This window comes from Hipposideros armiger, unplaced genomic scaffold (assembly GCF_001890085.2).
Source record: "Hipposideros armiger isolate ML-2016 unplaced genomic scaffold, ASM189008v1 scaffold_638, whole genome shotgun sequence".
NCBI lineage: Eukaryota > Metazoa > Chordata > Mammalia > Chiroptera > Hipposideridae > Hipposideros > Hipposideros armiger.
Genome location: NW_017731988.1, coordinates 444,982 through 459,126, shown reverse-complemented (window position 1 = coordinate 459,126; position 14,145 = coordinate 444,982). Strand labels below are relative to the sequence as shown.

At 38.0% G+C, this 14,145-nt stretch overlaps 1 protein-coding gene across 5 annotated transcripts in view; it reads right to left on the bottom strand.

Moving 5' to 3' along the window:
* The window catches only part of FGD4 (FYVE, RhoGEF and PH domain containing 4), a 219,976-nt gene that overhangs the window by 12,745 nt on the left and 193,086 nt on the right, over nt 1-14,145 (bottom strand). For all 5 annotated transcript variants that reach the window (XM_019625681.1, XM_019625686.1, XM_019625683.1 and 2 more), the window contains exons 8-14: nt 13,836-13,974; nt 11,535-11,593; nt 10,856-11,002; nt 5,186-5,358; nt 1,270-1,300; nt 965-1,057; nt 521-646 (exon numbers count right to left, since the gene is read on the bottom strand). In XM_019625681.1, the coding sequence (XP_019481226.1) occupies nt 521-646; nt 965-1,057; nt 1,270-1,300; nt 5,186-5,358; nt 10,856-11,002; nt 11,535-11,593; nt 13,836-13,974 (768 nt within the window). The remainder of the gene's footprint in view (nt 1-520; nt 647-964; nt 1,058-1,269; nt 1,301-5,185; nt 5,359-10,855; nt 11,003-11,534; nt 11,594-13,835; nt 13,975-14,145) is intronic.

Here is a 14,145-nt window from a genome sequence, read left to right as displayed (position 1 = left end):
TGCTCTCACCATATAACCTTTTCGCAGTCTCAGGAATTGACCACGCTCTTTCCGACCTCAGGGTTTTTGGCATACAGATTCTCACTGCCTGAGCACTCTCCCCACCTCCCTTCCGATGGTTAGCTCTTTCTCACCTTTTAGGCAGCAGCTGAAATATCAACCCCTCAGATAAGCCTTCATTTTTCTAGCTAAAATTGGTTCCAAATCCTCCTTCTTTACCATTATTCTCCATTTTTAACTTCTTGATTCCTTCCTTATTGCATTTACAGTAATTTCAAAGGTTTATTTGTCCATTTACTGGACATTGGTCTATTTTCACCATCAGAATGTAAGCTTTGTGAAGCTAGGTATCATTTTGCTTACCAGTTTTTCTCCAGGACCCAGCACAGTGCTTTGCACACAGTTGTCACTAAAATAATCTTGTCGTTGAAGTGATTTACTGAACGATTCTTTTTGGTTTTTTTTTCTAAGTTGATGATGTTACAAAACATAACCTTAATGACCAAGAAATCTCACTTACATGTCCACATGCTCGACAGTGATGCCTTCTCCTTGTCAGTGCATTGAAAGACTCTTTACATTTCATACACATCGTTACTTCATTATCTCGGATCCATCTTGGGGCTCTTTTCCCTAGCTCAGCAGTCTAAAAAAGAAAGAGGGACTCAATTTTAATAGAAAAAAACCTGTCATTTTTATTCAGTCATTAAAAACACTTTAATAACATTGCTCATACCATGTTCTGACACTCTAGACCCAGAAAGAGAAGTAAAAGGTTCAAGGAAGTTTAAGCAGTATGAAAAGGCACTCACTATTGTATTCATCAAAGAAGGAATGAGATTTCTGTCTAAATAGCCAGTTCTGGCATCACAAGAGAAAAAGGCTGGAGAACAAAATGACCAGCTAGATCTTTTGTAACTGCAAAGAGAAAACAGCTTAAAGTTAAAAATTTAATTCAACTTACGGAAACCTCTGAATGAATGTCATTATCCTTTGCAATTGCATTTCTGAAGGTTTCATGCCTCTGCTGGAAAGCATCGATAGTCTCCTGAAGGGCCTAAAATATAAATAAAATTCAAAGCACACATTAGAGTATCACATACAAATTAACGAAACTACTTTATTAAACAAATATTTATGGTGGAAATCACCTTAAAACTTAAGTGACCCTGATTCGATGACTACAACGTGTGTACATTACAACAATATGTGCGTGTTTGTGAATACATATAGGTGTTACCAAAAAATGAAAATAGAAATCAGGTTTACCTTGATCCATTCTTCTTTGTCTTGTTCAGAACTAAAACAAAACAAAATTAAACTGAATGCAGAGATCATTAATGAGTTACACCTGGTGAATAAAAGTGTGTTTTAATGTTGTCCCAACTTTCTGGAAAATTCAGGGATGTTCAAGGAGTTACAATCAAAATTAAACAGAATCTCTGGCAATTGAACAAATAAATTCTTAAACAGAATTTTAGGCTATCCATTTACTTTGGTATACATTATATTTGATGGCAAGAGATAAGTTTAGCTTCTGTTCAACTGCCCTGACATAAAATTAAACAACCATCATCTAGCTGTATGTATCAGGTAACTGTAGATCTAGCATTATCCTGTATATACAACTAATCTTCCAATTCACCTTTATAAAAACAGATGAGACTTTTAAAGGCTACTAGTCACAGCCCAGCTTAAAAAAGATTATAATCATCCTTGAGAATTGAAAATATATTTGTAAGGCCTTAGGGAGCTACTTAACATTTCCTTTGATACACAATTTAATTTTATTTTGCTAGGAGGCTTCAGGCAATATCATACCTAACCGATTATACAATAGATAAAGCGAAACAAAACATTTTAACACCTGTAGGAAGGAAGTTTCACAGATTAATAGTCCCCATTTAGGCAACCCAAGAAACCTTGATAATCTCTCTTCTGTTGTTCAGACATACCTCTTGGTTTTCTGATTTGGAAGTATTTAATAATTTTCTGTTGGGAAAAAATTTCTTTGACTATAGTCAAGTCCCCTGTTTTCCAGTTAAAACAAGTTTTATTTCATCTCCTTTGCAGGTAACTTATGTAGCTGATTGTTGTTATATACTAAGGTAGAAAAAAACCCTTTAGTAAACTCTGGACTAAGATCCCCAACTGAAGGATTTTCAAGAGGGTCAAAGAGTGGGTGGGCTCTATTTGCATGTGTTTGATAGGCTAGGGCTAAGTGTGAGTTCCAGCCTGAATGTCACATGCGTTGGTCCCACAGGTGTCACATACGAGTATGCATGAGTCTGGCAGGTTTGCTTCTGTGACACCATCTTTCCAGTAAATTTATTATTGAGCACCACGGTGTATTGGAATCTGTGTCTGTCAAATGGAAGAGTCTGCTTATTGTTCATCTGGGGAACCCTGGACCAAGAACCTTGGTGGAGGTGGTGGGCCTTCAACATTGCCCCTCAAAAAAAGATTTCTCGGAGCCAGCCGAGTGGCACGTTGGTTGGGAGTTGGCTTGGGATGCCAGCTCTGAGCAGTAGGGCCCCGGTTCGGATCCCACATGAGAGCCAGTGATGCTGTGCCCTCTACAGCTGAGATGGTAAACAACAGCTCGACCTAGACCTGGGCTGCCATGAGTTGCCAGCGACAGTGTAGGCTGCAGCCCCTGCTGCAGTGGGCTGCCATGAGCTACAGTGAGTGGCTGGCAGCCAGAGTGAGCTGCCAAGAGCCTCCGTGAGCGGCCGGCGAGCAACCACCTCACCCAGGAAGAGTGAAATGATAATACCAACATGGGCCAGTGAAGCGACGTCCTCCACAACTAGACTGAAGAACAAAAGGACAGCAACTTGTCTGTTCCCCTTCCCAGATTTCCCAGCACTGTTCCCCTCCCGCAATTCCCCAATAAAAAAATCTTTAAAAAAAATTAATAAATAAATTCTCCATACTGCTGTGCCCTGTCCCCACAAAATCAGCTCTGTTGCCCTGAAATAAAGCAGTTATTTGCAAGACTGCTTTTAGCCTTTTAAATGCAAAGAAACTTGACAAATCTTTGGTGCTTTTTGTTTTACTTTCTCAATCATGGCAGATTTTTTGTTTTTACTCCTTTGTTTAGTTTACTTACCGCTATATTTTTATATCCATTTAACAATATAAAATCACTTAATAAAAACTTTATATAAAACAGGAATACTTTAGATGCCTTTGAATATGCAAGCATGCACAGATTATAAGGAGTCAGTCTTGAGGCTAGCTCGTTTAGCAAGAAAGCAGACCCTTTTTTCCCAGGTGGCTTCAGAAGTGAATTCTCTCTATATATCCAATTTTGGGTTCCATGTAATCTCTCTAACATTCTACCTTTCTGGAACCATCGATGTTTATCTTCATTATTGAGAGAGTCATTATAGACTAGATGAAAAATAATTACTTAATTTAGATCTTCAATTCACCATATAATCATAAATATAACCAGAGCAATGATATTAGGGGAATAAGAAACTTAAGGAAAAAGGACCATATTTTCAGTACTAATTAGAATATATCCCATACTGCATATTGGAACTCTACAAAGTGATAGCTACCTATACTTAAGAAAATTCCTCATGAATTAGCCCTCTCCTAAAAAGAAAACAGCCTGACCTGTTAACGAAAGGCCAGAGTCCCCATTTAGGCAACACAAGAAACCTTGATAATCTCCCTTCTGCTGTTCAGACACACCTCTAGGGTTTGCAGGTGTGAAAGCGTGCTGATACTTCACAGCCAGCAGCACCTTCATTCTTCTGCCCTGAAGACTTCTATGGTGATCAGAACCACTGGTGAGTCCTTATGGCCAGGTCCAATCACTCAGCTAGTCAAAATCATCCTTCTTCTCTGGGCTTTGATGGCCGGGGCCCAAAACCCATCATGATAAGGTAGAAAAACTACGATGTTCAAAACCAAGCCCTCCACCATTTAAACTCATGCTTGAAATGCCACCTTCTAATCCTCAGAGCAGTGTCCTGACAGCTCCCTCAGTAATGCCAGGCTCAGTACATATTTTCTGTGGGAAATCAAAGAACTGGGTGGCTATTTCTTCAAACTTTCCAAGCCTACCACATCTTCCACAACTGTAATTTCACCAGTTCCCTAACTCCAGGGCATAGATTCCTGCTAAACTGATTTATTCTCTTTTGAAAGTCTAAAATTTAAGCTTTTAGGCAGTTAATAAGTATAAATATTCAGGGTGAATTCACCTGAGCAGCCAGAACCACATGCTATTATTGGTGCCAAGGAAGACACATGCTCTTTGACTTTCCACGGATTCTAGGGTATCGGAAGCATCAAGCTAGGATTGGTACGTAACCCTCTGACCTGTGGCTTTTTGGAGTATCCCAATTTTCACCATGCTAGGTCTTTATAGAATAAATGGATGAGAGTTCAAAAGCAGTGATTTAAAAACCTGACAGTACACTGTCTTCCAGTGGTTCGGCATGAGGTAGCTGTGATATATCGTGGTGGTTCTCATGTATTTTTTTCTTTCCAAACATGGTTATGCTAGCGGGCAGATTGTTAGAACTCCAACTCTTTCTCCTCCACTCAGTAAAGTATATAAGAGGAGACACCCTTTTATAAGAGGAGACACCCTTTCCAGAAGTCCTGGTTGCTAGAGGCCACTAGAGCCCCAAATGGCCTCCTCCATGTATCCTTCAACTGTGGCAGGAGAACCATTACCTTTTCCACCCTGCCTCCTCCAAATATTCTTTCCATCAAAGTGCCATTAAGTCCCATGAATGCAGAGCCTCTGAAGAACTGATAGTTAAAGCTTCTTCGACTTTCACCATGGAATAATAAGCATCAGTAAACATTTGTGAACCAAAAGAACAATGGAGGGAAAAAGGGTAAGGGGAAACTTTTCCTACAAGACTCAAAGCTCTGGCTTAAATGTAACAACTTCATTCTCTGAGCACCTTGTAAATCTGAAGAATAAATATCATTCACTGAATGCTTACTGTCTGAAAACCACTATTGTAGGTTCTATGGAAGAATCACAAGGGAAGACATAATTCCTGTTTTTCAAGACCTTACACCTCCCCACTTATGTCCAACCAGATTCCCAGAGGTCTGTAGCATTCACTTGGTCAAGATCCTCAGAATTATTCTATCCTATGATTCATTCTGATGCTTTTGGAAAGCTGTGTGATAGCAATGGTTCTCTTACCTGGCTTGCAGTTCTAGTGTTCTCTCTTTCCCAGATACCTGGAAAGTGTGTGGATATTCCTCATTGTGAGTCTCTACAATTTGCATTCCATCAATGCCAACCCTGGTTCGAACTGTGAATTTAGAGCCCACCAAGCTGAATCTTGGCACACAGTACAGCAACATGTTGTTGAACTGCAGGGAAGCAGAACACATATGAATAAACAGGAAAACAAAGGAGAGACAGAAAAGTGAAGAATATTGAAAGTAGCTTTAGACAATACTCCAAGGAATTTCCAAGGAATATCATAGTTTCTATGTGAGCAAAATTATTTAAATACTATATTGAGATTTTATGCTTATGTCAAAATTGTATTTTAGAATTTATCACATATACTTCCCTTTGTTGATTGATAAATGTTTTATTGAATTTAAGTAAACCAATCATTTTGTACTATTAAAAAAATTAGTTCAATTGAATTCAGCAACAGTTTATTAAGAATCTTCTATCTACCAGCAACTGAAGTTCTCAAGCTATTCTCAACCATATAAGTTGAAATCCTCAAACAACAAAAATTTCTAATTGTTGTGTCTTAGAGAGCAATTCTGTAACAGCTGCTAGAGGACAAAGTGTAATATTTAGCAATTATTTTTATCAGTGTGTTTAATGTTAAGTTAAAAATAGCCAAAATTATTAGTTTCAATTTCATTAGAACACGTTGGGTTAGCACATTAACTCTATGTAAATAACTAAGTCACTGTTTTACACTGGCCCACATCTTGCTTAATAATTCATCATGCATGAATTAACAGAAAAGTCACCTATTTTAGCAAAGAGTCTTTAAAGGTCTTTACGGGATCTACTTTTAAAACTGAAAAGCTTTATTTTCCAACTGAATCAAATTATGTGTAGTGCCTCATTTCTAGTCTACAATGAACCTGCTAATCAGGCCCAAACAATGATTTTGGGAGGGCATTTAATTCACACTGAATATATCAAAACATGGAAAAGGATGAAAGTCTAAATACCGAAGGTGCCAAAAAAGGTATAAACTTGGCTTGTATTCATCTTTTGTTATCGGTATATATTATTACAATTTTAATACAGCTTTTTTTTCTTAAAATGTGCATACATTTTTTGGGGCACCCTCTGGATATAGGTTAATTTGTAGGCAGATTCCTAAAGAAGGGCCATACCTATCTTCCTACTTCATATTTCTTTCTTGCACTATTTTAAAATTACATATATTTTTCTAAGACAAGAGCACCTTGGAGCCTTAAACCATTGTGTGCGATGTGACCTCGAATGTCTCAGGATTATTATCTGTAAAAGTCACAGGTTGTTGAGAGGATTAAATGAGGAAAGATGTCCTCTTCTGCCAGGTCCTCTGTCTGGCTCCACATAGCCATAAAGATAAGAAATGTTGATGGATATTTAACCATACTTCAACTTGTTTATGTGAGACCATCCGTTGTATTCATTCAGAAAGCCAGTTTCTCACCAGTTCCTCATATATTATTTTGCAACTTCCTGTAACCAGTATCATAAATTTCATTTCCACAACTGGATGATTAAAGAACACAAAATACATTTTATCAGATATATCTCCGCACCACATTTCAAATTTACACATCTAGAAGAGAATGCTAATGACCTACGCCTGATCACTAACTGTCTGCTGTATTCTAACTATGGCAATCAGAGCCTCATTGTAGTCCACAGGACTTAGAGATTTGAAAACACTTTGAAAGGTTCTCATCACCATCCCAGCCTGATTAAGGTAACAGCTAGCCTGCTACCTGCTCATGTTACCATTTCTTTTCTTCTATCAAGGCCTTTTAAGGAGGGCATTTGGTGAAGGCCATGAAGGGTGCAACAGGACCTGCAGAGCCACCATCAAAATGGACAGGACTCACACTTTCAAGATAGCAACAGAAAACCAAATTTTTCTGCAAACTGAGTGACAAATGTAATGTTTTGACATAAAATTTCCGAGTTATCTGATCCTTGTACTCAAGTTCATTTTATAAAGTCCAGTAAATTCTTGCTATTTTATAGAAACACAAGTCCACGAATGTGGACGTTCTTAGCATTTGCTTTTCGGAGTTACGGAAGTAATACAAGATGACAGACCATCTTATAATGAATGACATGTTTCTCTTTCCCTTTCATGCTTTCAGGATTACATTTCCCCTACTGTAGTCTTCCTAAGTAGGACTTCACGTTCCTTATTGTCAATAACTATATATTAGCCTTTTAAAACTCAGATCACAACTCAATGCTAGTCAATAAATACTCTTTCTCTTCTTCCAAGAGGTGAAGGTGAGACCTCTTGAAGGATATAAAATATCGCTTACAAAGTATAAGATACCCTATGTGTAAAGGAATTAGGTAGCTAGCTAGTCGTGTTCCCTCTGTGACCTTGCTCCTGTGGTAAAAGCCACTGCCACCTTTTCTCTGGGTTCACACTAGTACTGAAAAAGGAAGTTATAGCAACTGTAGCATCAAGTAGATAAACTTTTCCTTTCAGCATAGCACGTTCCTTTTTAATTCCATGCCTACTGTGCAGAAGTAGTTATTGACAAGGCAATCTCTGGCTGGCAAGGCAAGTCTAGGAGTGCTAGGCTGTGCCAAAACCTAGAAGCAAGTCTCAGTTGTACTAAAAAAGTTTAGGAAGGTTCCCCCTCCTTGATCCCCAGTGTTATTTAACTATTTCTTTCAAGTCTCTTAAAGTATATTTATTTGACTGAAATAATTCAATTTCATGTCTCCCCAGTGACTGTTTCATTAAAGTTTGTTTTAGAAAAAGCCAAAATCAGATTCTAAATATAACTTGACTTTCCAGACAAATGTAACATCCCAGAGTAGGAAACAGAAAAGTAGCCCTCATTTTCTTTCTAGAGAGCGAGAATAAAAATGGTACATCTGAGGTTTCTACATTAAAAAGAAAAACACAAGAAGCTCTATGGGAATAAAAGTGTGCTGGTGAGAGAAGCAATTCTGTGACAAGTACAGTATAAGAGGGGGAGGATTAAAGAATGAACACTGCAGGAAAACGCTTCTAAGATGGTCTTCAAAAGATAAATGTGGTTTTCCTAAAATTCCTGCTGTGTGACTCCATTTTCCCAGGAGGCAATGGCATGATGTGTTTGATAGCTTATAATAACTAGACCAAGATGGGCCCTTGCCTCAAAGTTACTATTACTGTATTCTCCCAAGGCCCTTTGCCATTTGTCCTCCAAAAAGCTGCTTAATTTGGCTCTACATCAAGGTATTCAACCTAAAACTATTTCCAGAATAATTCTCAAATGTGAAAATTAAACTAAGGCAACTGGTTAGACAGAGTTAAAAGTTTAGCTATAGAAACTGGAACACTAATGTGGAAAAGGGGAAAGGAAAATTACCTAAGTGCCTCAAAGCAGGGTAAAGACAAAGGGAAGACACTGATTCCTGTGCATTTTGCCCAGAACAGTGTATTAAGCATGCCTCTTGAATCTGTATTTTTGATGCTTCATGCCTTGCTGACATTGAAGGAACTGCCCCTTTCGATTTCTAGAGACAGTAAATGACATCTGCAAACATGCCTTTCATATGGAAACCAACCAACCCAGACAGCACACACACCGGGACACCTCTTTCATCAGGCTCTCACTGAGTCAGTAATTCCTCTGTCCTCATCACCCCAGGGCGGGTCCCAGACCATGGCCCCAAGCCCCAGAGTCTGATAAAATTATTTATGCTAGGGAATCCTAAACCTATTTCTTCCACCCTGCCTTTTTCCGCTTGCAGAAACCACAATAAGGTTCTACTCAAGCTTTAAGCTTGTTTCCTCTGCCTCGTGACTCTGATGCTTTACCATGTAGTGCCCTCCATGGTGTGGCATGCCCCCTCTTTCTGGGGTCTGTGAGTATAACTGTCTTTGCAATGGCAACTGTCTTCTATATGGTGGCCTCACCATCCCCGAATAACAAAACCTACATTTCAAAATAAGTAGACCCCTGAACCCTGACAGGGCTTCACGTGCACCTGATTTATGTTTAGCTCACTTTACAAGCGCTGAAAGGTGAAGTACTTCTGTTGAGCTCAAATGCAGACTTTTATAGTTAATTTGGATAACATCTATATATTTAAAAATGTTGAGATATAATGTATATACCATAAAATTTACCCTTTAAAAATGTTCAATTCATGGTTTTTAATATAGTTGTAAATTGCGCAATGATCACTACTATCTAGTTCTAGAACATTTCATGACTCCCAGTGGAAACCCCATGTCTATTTCCTTCTCTCCACCAGCCCTAGGCAATCACTCCTTACATCCAGGTTTTATGGATTTGACTATTCTGGACATTTCATATAAATGGAATCATACATGTGCAGCCTTTTGCGAATAGCTTCTTTCACTTGACACAGTGTTTTCAGTTCATCCACGTATCAGTATTTGATTCCCTTTTATTGCCATGTAATAGTCCATTGCATGAATATACCATGTTTTGCTTACCCATTGATCAGTTGATGAACATTTAGGTTGTTTCCACCTTTTGGTTATTATGAATAATTTCAATATGACTATTCATGTACAAGTTTTGTGTAGACATATGTTTTCAATTTTCTTGAGTTATACAAACTTAGAGTAGAGCTGCTGGGTCAAATGGTGACCGTATGTTCTTTTTTTAAAAAAATGAGAACACCCCTCTGCATGACAATTAATTCTTATAAATTTCCCTTCCAGACAACAGAAACCTTGAATTCCCCCAAAGACAATTCATATTATGGTGGTGAGATGACTGCTTTGCAGCAGAAAAGTCAGATGTGAGTAACATCCTGAGACTGTAATGTGTGCCAGTCACTGGGCAAACCTCCTTACCAATGTCTCTCTGTTTCTTTGCCTATAACAACAATCATAATAATAGCTTACATTTACTGAGCTATTACTCAGTGTTAGCTTGTTACTCAATGTCAGCTATTACTATAATTATCATATCATTAGATATAAAAAGGAGCTGGAATTACCAGTGACTAAAAATAAATAGCCTGGATACCCGAAGAAGAGCTCTTACATTTGAGATAAGCCCCAGACTAATTGTCATTTCCAGGCAGAGAGAGAAAGGACAAGTGCTGACTGCAGTGAATAGGACTATGTAGCAAACTCATGTACTTTTCATATAGATTTTTCGGGCACAAGTTTTCCAAACTTGCTTACATATTTCTTCACACTAGAAAGATGAAAAGTACTGATTAGAGAGAATTAGGAAAAGAACTGATGTCAAGAAATAGTATGCCGACAAAATATCCAGGGAATGGTACCCTTTAGCCTATAAGAATGAAAGGAAAGAGAAAAATCTGAAACGAGAAAAAGAAGATTCCAGAAAGCATATCATACCCCACAAATACACTGACAGCTATGATCAACATGGAAAGGTTAAACTGTCTTTAGTATGTGTTAATGAAGTAAATTACATAGGATAAGTACACAGAAAAATTATAGAAAATACTTCCAAACAAGATTGGTGCCCTTGAAAGAACAAGTTTCAGTTACTGAGGACATTCCCTTATGTGACATCTTGACAGTGGTGACTGTGTCAGGTTAGATATAATTGCTTTGGTGAGCAAGCGTCATACTTGTCCAAGCTGTATATAACAATGTGCAAGAATTACTCTTATGTGATTTGCCCACACTATAATACTCACTAAGAAAAGGTAGCGTTCTTGTGCTGATGTGTTCCGAGCAGCTAGTTTGAGGATCTGTCCTTCTTTTATTAGTTCATTTGAAGGATTTACAATGTCTTCTTCTTCTCCTAACATTTCATAAATCTCTAAGAGTTTCTTTAGGTTCTCCTAAGAAAATAAAACAAAACACAGCAAGGTCAAATATAAGGAGGTTTTACCTTAGTGGCTTTAATAATATAACAACCTTGGAGTGGCCAGTTAGCTCAGGTGGTTAGAGCGCAGGCTCATAACACCAAGGTTGCCAGTTCAATTCCCACATGGGACAGTGAGCTGTGCCCTCCACAACTAGATCAGAAACAACAACTTGACTTGGAGCTGATGGATCCTGGAAAAACACACTGATCCCCAATAAAGTTTAAAATAAATAAATTAATTAAAAAATACAACAACTTTAGCAAGAACACGAATAGTTCAGAAGTAACTGAATCGAAACATAAATTTTGGTATAAAATACATCAGTTATGAGGAAATTAAAGCCTGGGAGAAGAGATTATTGCTGGTAACACTAAATATTTTGTAAACAATCGTTTTTGTTCATCTATATCAATTCATTTTGATTGAAACCGGTAAATAATATTAGTCTATATTACTGACAATTCTCTAACTAGAAGACTCCTGTCTCCTCTGAAAAACCACTTACCATTTTTCTTATTGCACTATTAGAATGGCTCGCTGCTGTAGATATAATTTCAAGTGATTCTAAATGGGGGAAAAAGAAAATAAAATAAATATATGTTGTCCTTACTATGCTGTTAGATAGCTGAAACACGCTATACATGATAAGAAGAAGAAATCTGGAAAAAAGAAGAAGGAAAAGAAGAAATATGAGACCAAAGATACATAATAAAAGCAGGGGCAATTTCCATTTAGAAACTGGGTACTTTTAAAAGTTCATTTGTAAGCAGATCACTTGGAACTTAAAGGGTATTTTCTTTTGTTTTCTTTTTTTAGGGTATTGTCTCATAAAAAATCATATACAATGATTAGGCTTACAGGTACATTTAATCCATAATGGACCTTGTACACCAGCTTTGTACGAGGCACTTTGCCAGGTGCTTTCATATATATTATGTCAATTAATTCTTATAAAGCCTTGAATGGAAATTGTATTAGTTCCATTTGGCAGGTGAAAGAAATGGAGTGATGTGACTTGGCTAAGGTCACACAACTATGATATTAAAGAGCCACATTTGAACCTAAGTCTTCCAACTCAAATTTCTACATTTCAACAGTATTATTTTAATAGTTTTATGAGCAAATTAGCCACCAAGCATAACCAACTTTCTTTGGGAAAACACATTCCCAGTCCCAGCCTGGGTCAGATGAAAGAGAATCTTCTGACGCCAATGTTGATGGAAGGTTTTGTTGCGGTGGCAGGTGGTAGCAAGAGATGGGAGTGGGAACTCTTTGGAATGAGCAAGGTAGGAGCTCTGGCACTGCTGGTGGAGGGCCATGGAAGCTGAGGCCTCCTTCAGGTTCAACCCCAGGGGATGCTCTCAATCCTAAATCATTCCCTGCTCTCTTCCTTTCTTTTCTATCTTGTGATTACTGGTCGGGTTAATTCTGTTATCACAGCTACCTTATCACCTCTGGACAAAATTTTCTGTCTTCTTTGTTCCACGGCTGAATAAAATGTACTTTTGTGGTTTTCTGTTCTACTTTTCAGTCTCTAAAGGCACTTCTGTTATTTCTTTAGAATTTTAGTGAAAGTAGCAATGGGAAACCAAAAACAGCAATAAAATACGCTACCATGTTGCCGACTTTGTCATTTTTGACATTGGCACCTTAGAGGAAGGCAAAGACTTGGAGTATGGAACAAACTGAATTTGTATTGATATTTTAGAGAACTATCCTGATTGGGGCAATTCTGTGCATTCCATGGTAAAGGATCCATGGTAAAAGGAGACAAAACAAGAGGGGCTCAGGCCACTACCCAGGAGACCTGTTTGAGTAGCAGTGGTGAGTCCCACCCCCAATCCAACCACTAGTTCTGCCACTAAAACCAAGCACTTGGGACAAATGAGCAGAAAGTGGAAGAAGGCAAGCAACGAAAGTTCTCAATGCAGAAAGAGAAAGGGGAGAAGAGATGTTCCTGTGGTCACTGACTCACTTGGATGGTGACAGAATCATATCAGAGCCTGTGTTCAAAAAAAGACCCAAGCTCCAAGATCAAAGATTGTGTCTTGTGCTCGTCATCTCTTGTCAAGGCTCACTTACAATAGAAGACAAGCAATTATTAGGGAAAGCAGCAATGCCTTAGGATTGTACACCAGTATTATTAGTACTTGTTGAAGAACTACATTTTTAGTTCTTAACTTTCATTCTTCCTTTTAGGGCTAATTGATTTTTTAAAAGTACACAAGAAAGTGACATTCTTATTGAAACTCTTGAGCCTTAAAAAAGCCCTTCATGATAATCTAACGAAAAAAATAAAAGACAACTAGCAGAAGAGGAATAAAGTTTTCTCAGAAAAGATGTTAACCGACACTAAATAGCACCATTTTCTCTTCTGAGCAGGTAGAGCTAACTTTGCTTAGGTTATTTTTACATAGTAAATGCCAGCTTAACTTTTTTGGTATGCATCAACCTATCTAATTAACCAGCAGCACTAGTAATTCTGAATGGCTGTATTCTTCCTGTGACAAGGTAATTGTGTATTGCTATTCCAGATGTCTCTAAGACTATAGTTTTATATTTTAGAGTTAATGATTAACATGAAACCAGCATGAGAAGTGTGATTTGCATTGCTCTAAACCTATGATTTGGGCTCAAAAGGGCTTGCCTTATTGAGGTGCTGATAACAACTTCCAGTTAGGCTATTTTCTGACACATATTTTACTAAAGTGGCTATGAGACCTGTCTTGCATTGGAACCACAAGACTGTGTGGCCACTGAATTATCCCATAATGGAAGAGAGAAGGGGAAGGGGAGAAGCATTTACTTTTAGCATCATTCCAGTCTGGAGAATCAGGGGGCAGTTTCCTTAGGTAGTCCTTAAGGAGCATCTCATATCGGGGGATCCGCTGGACAGGTTCTAGCATGTGATGCTGCAAAGTCAAGCTCCCACAGATCTTTTGTTTCTGTAATGAGAAAGGTTTGTAAAGAAAGATTTAAAAATTAGGTTAGCCAGTCTAAAAACTCACTTTATTTTTTTTTAATATTTTTTATTGTTAGTTTCAGGTGTACAGAACAATGCAATAGTTACCCTTTTCACCCTCACAAAGTAACAACCCCCCTCCCCCCATCTATTG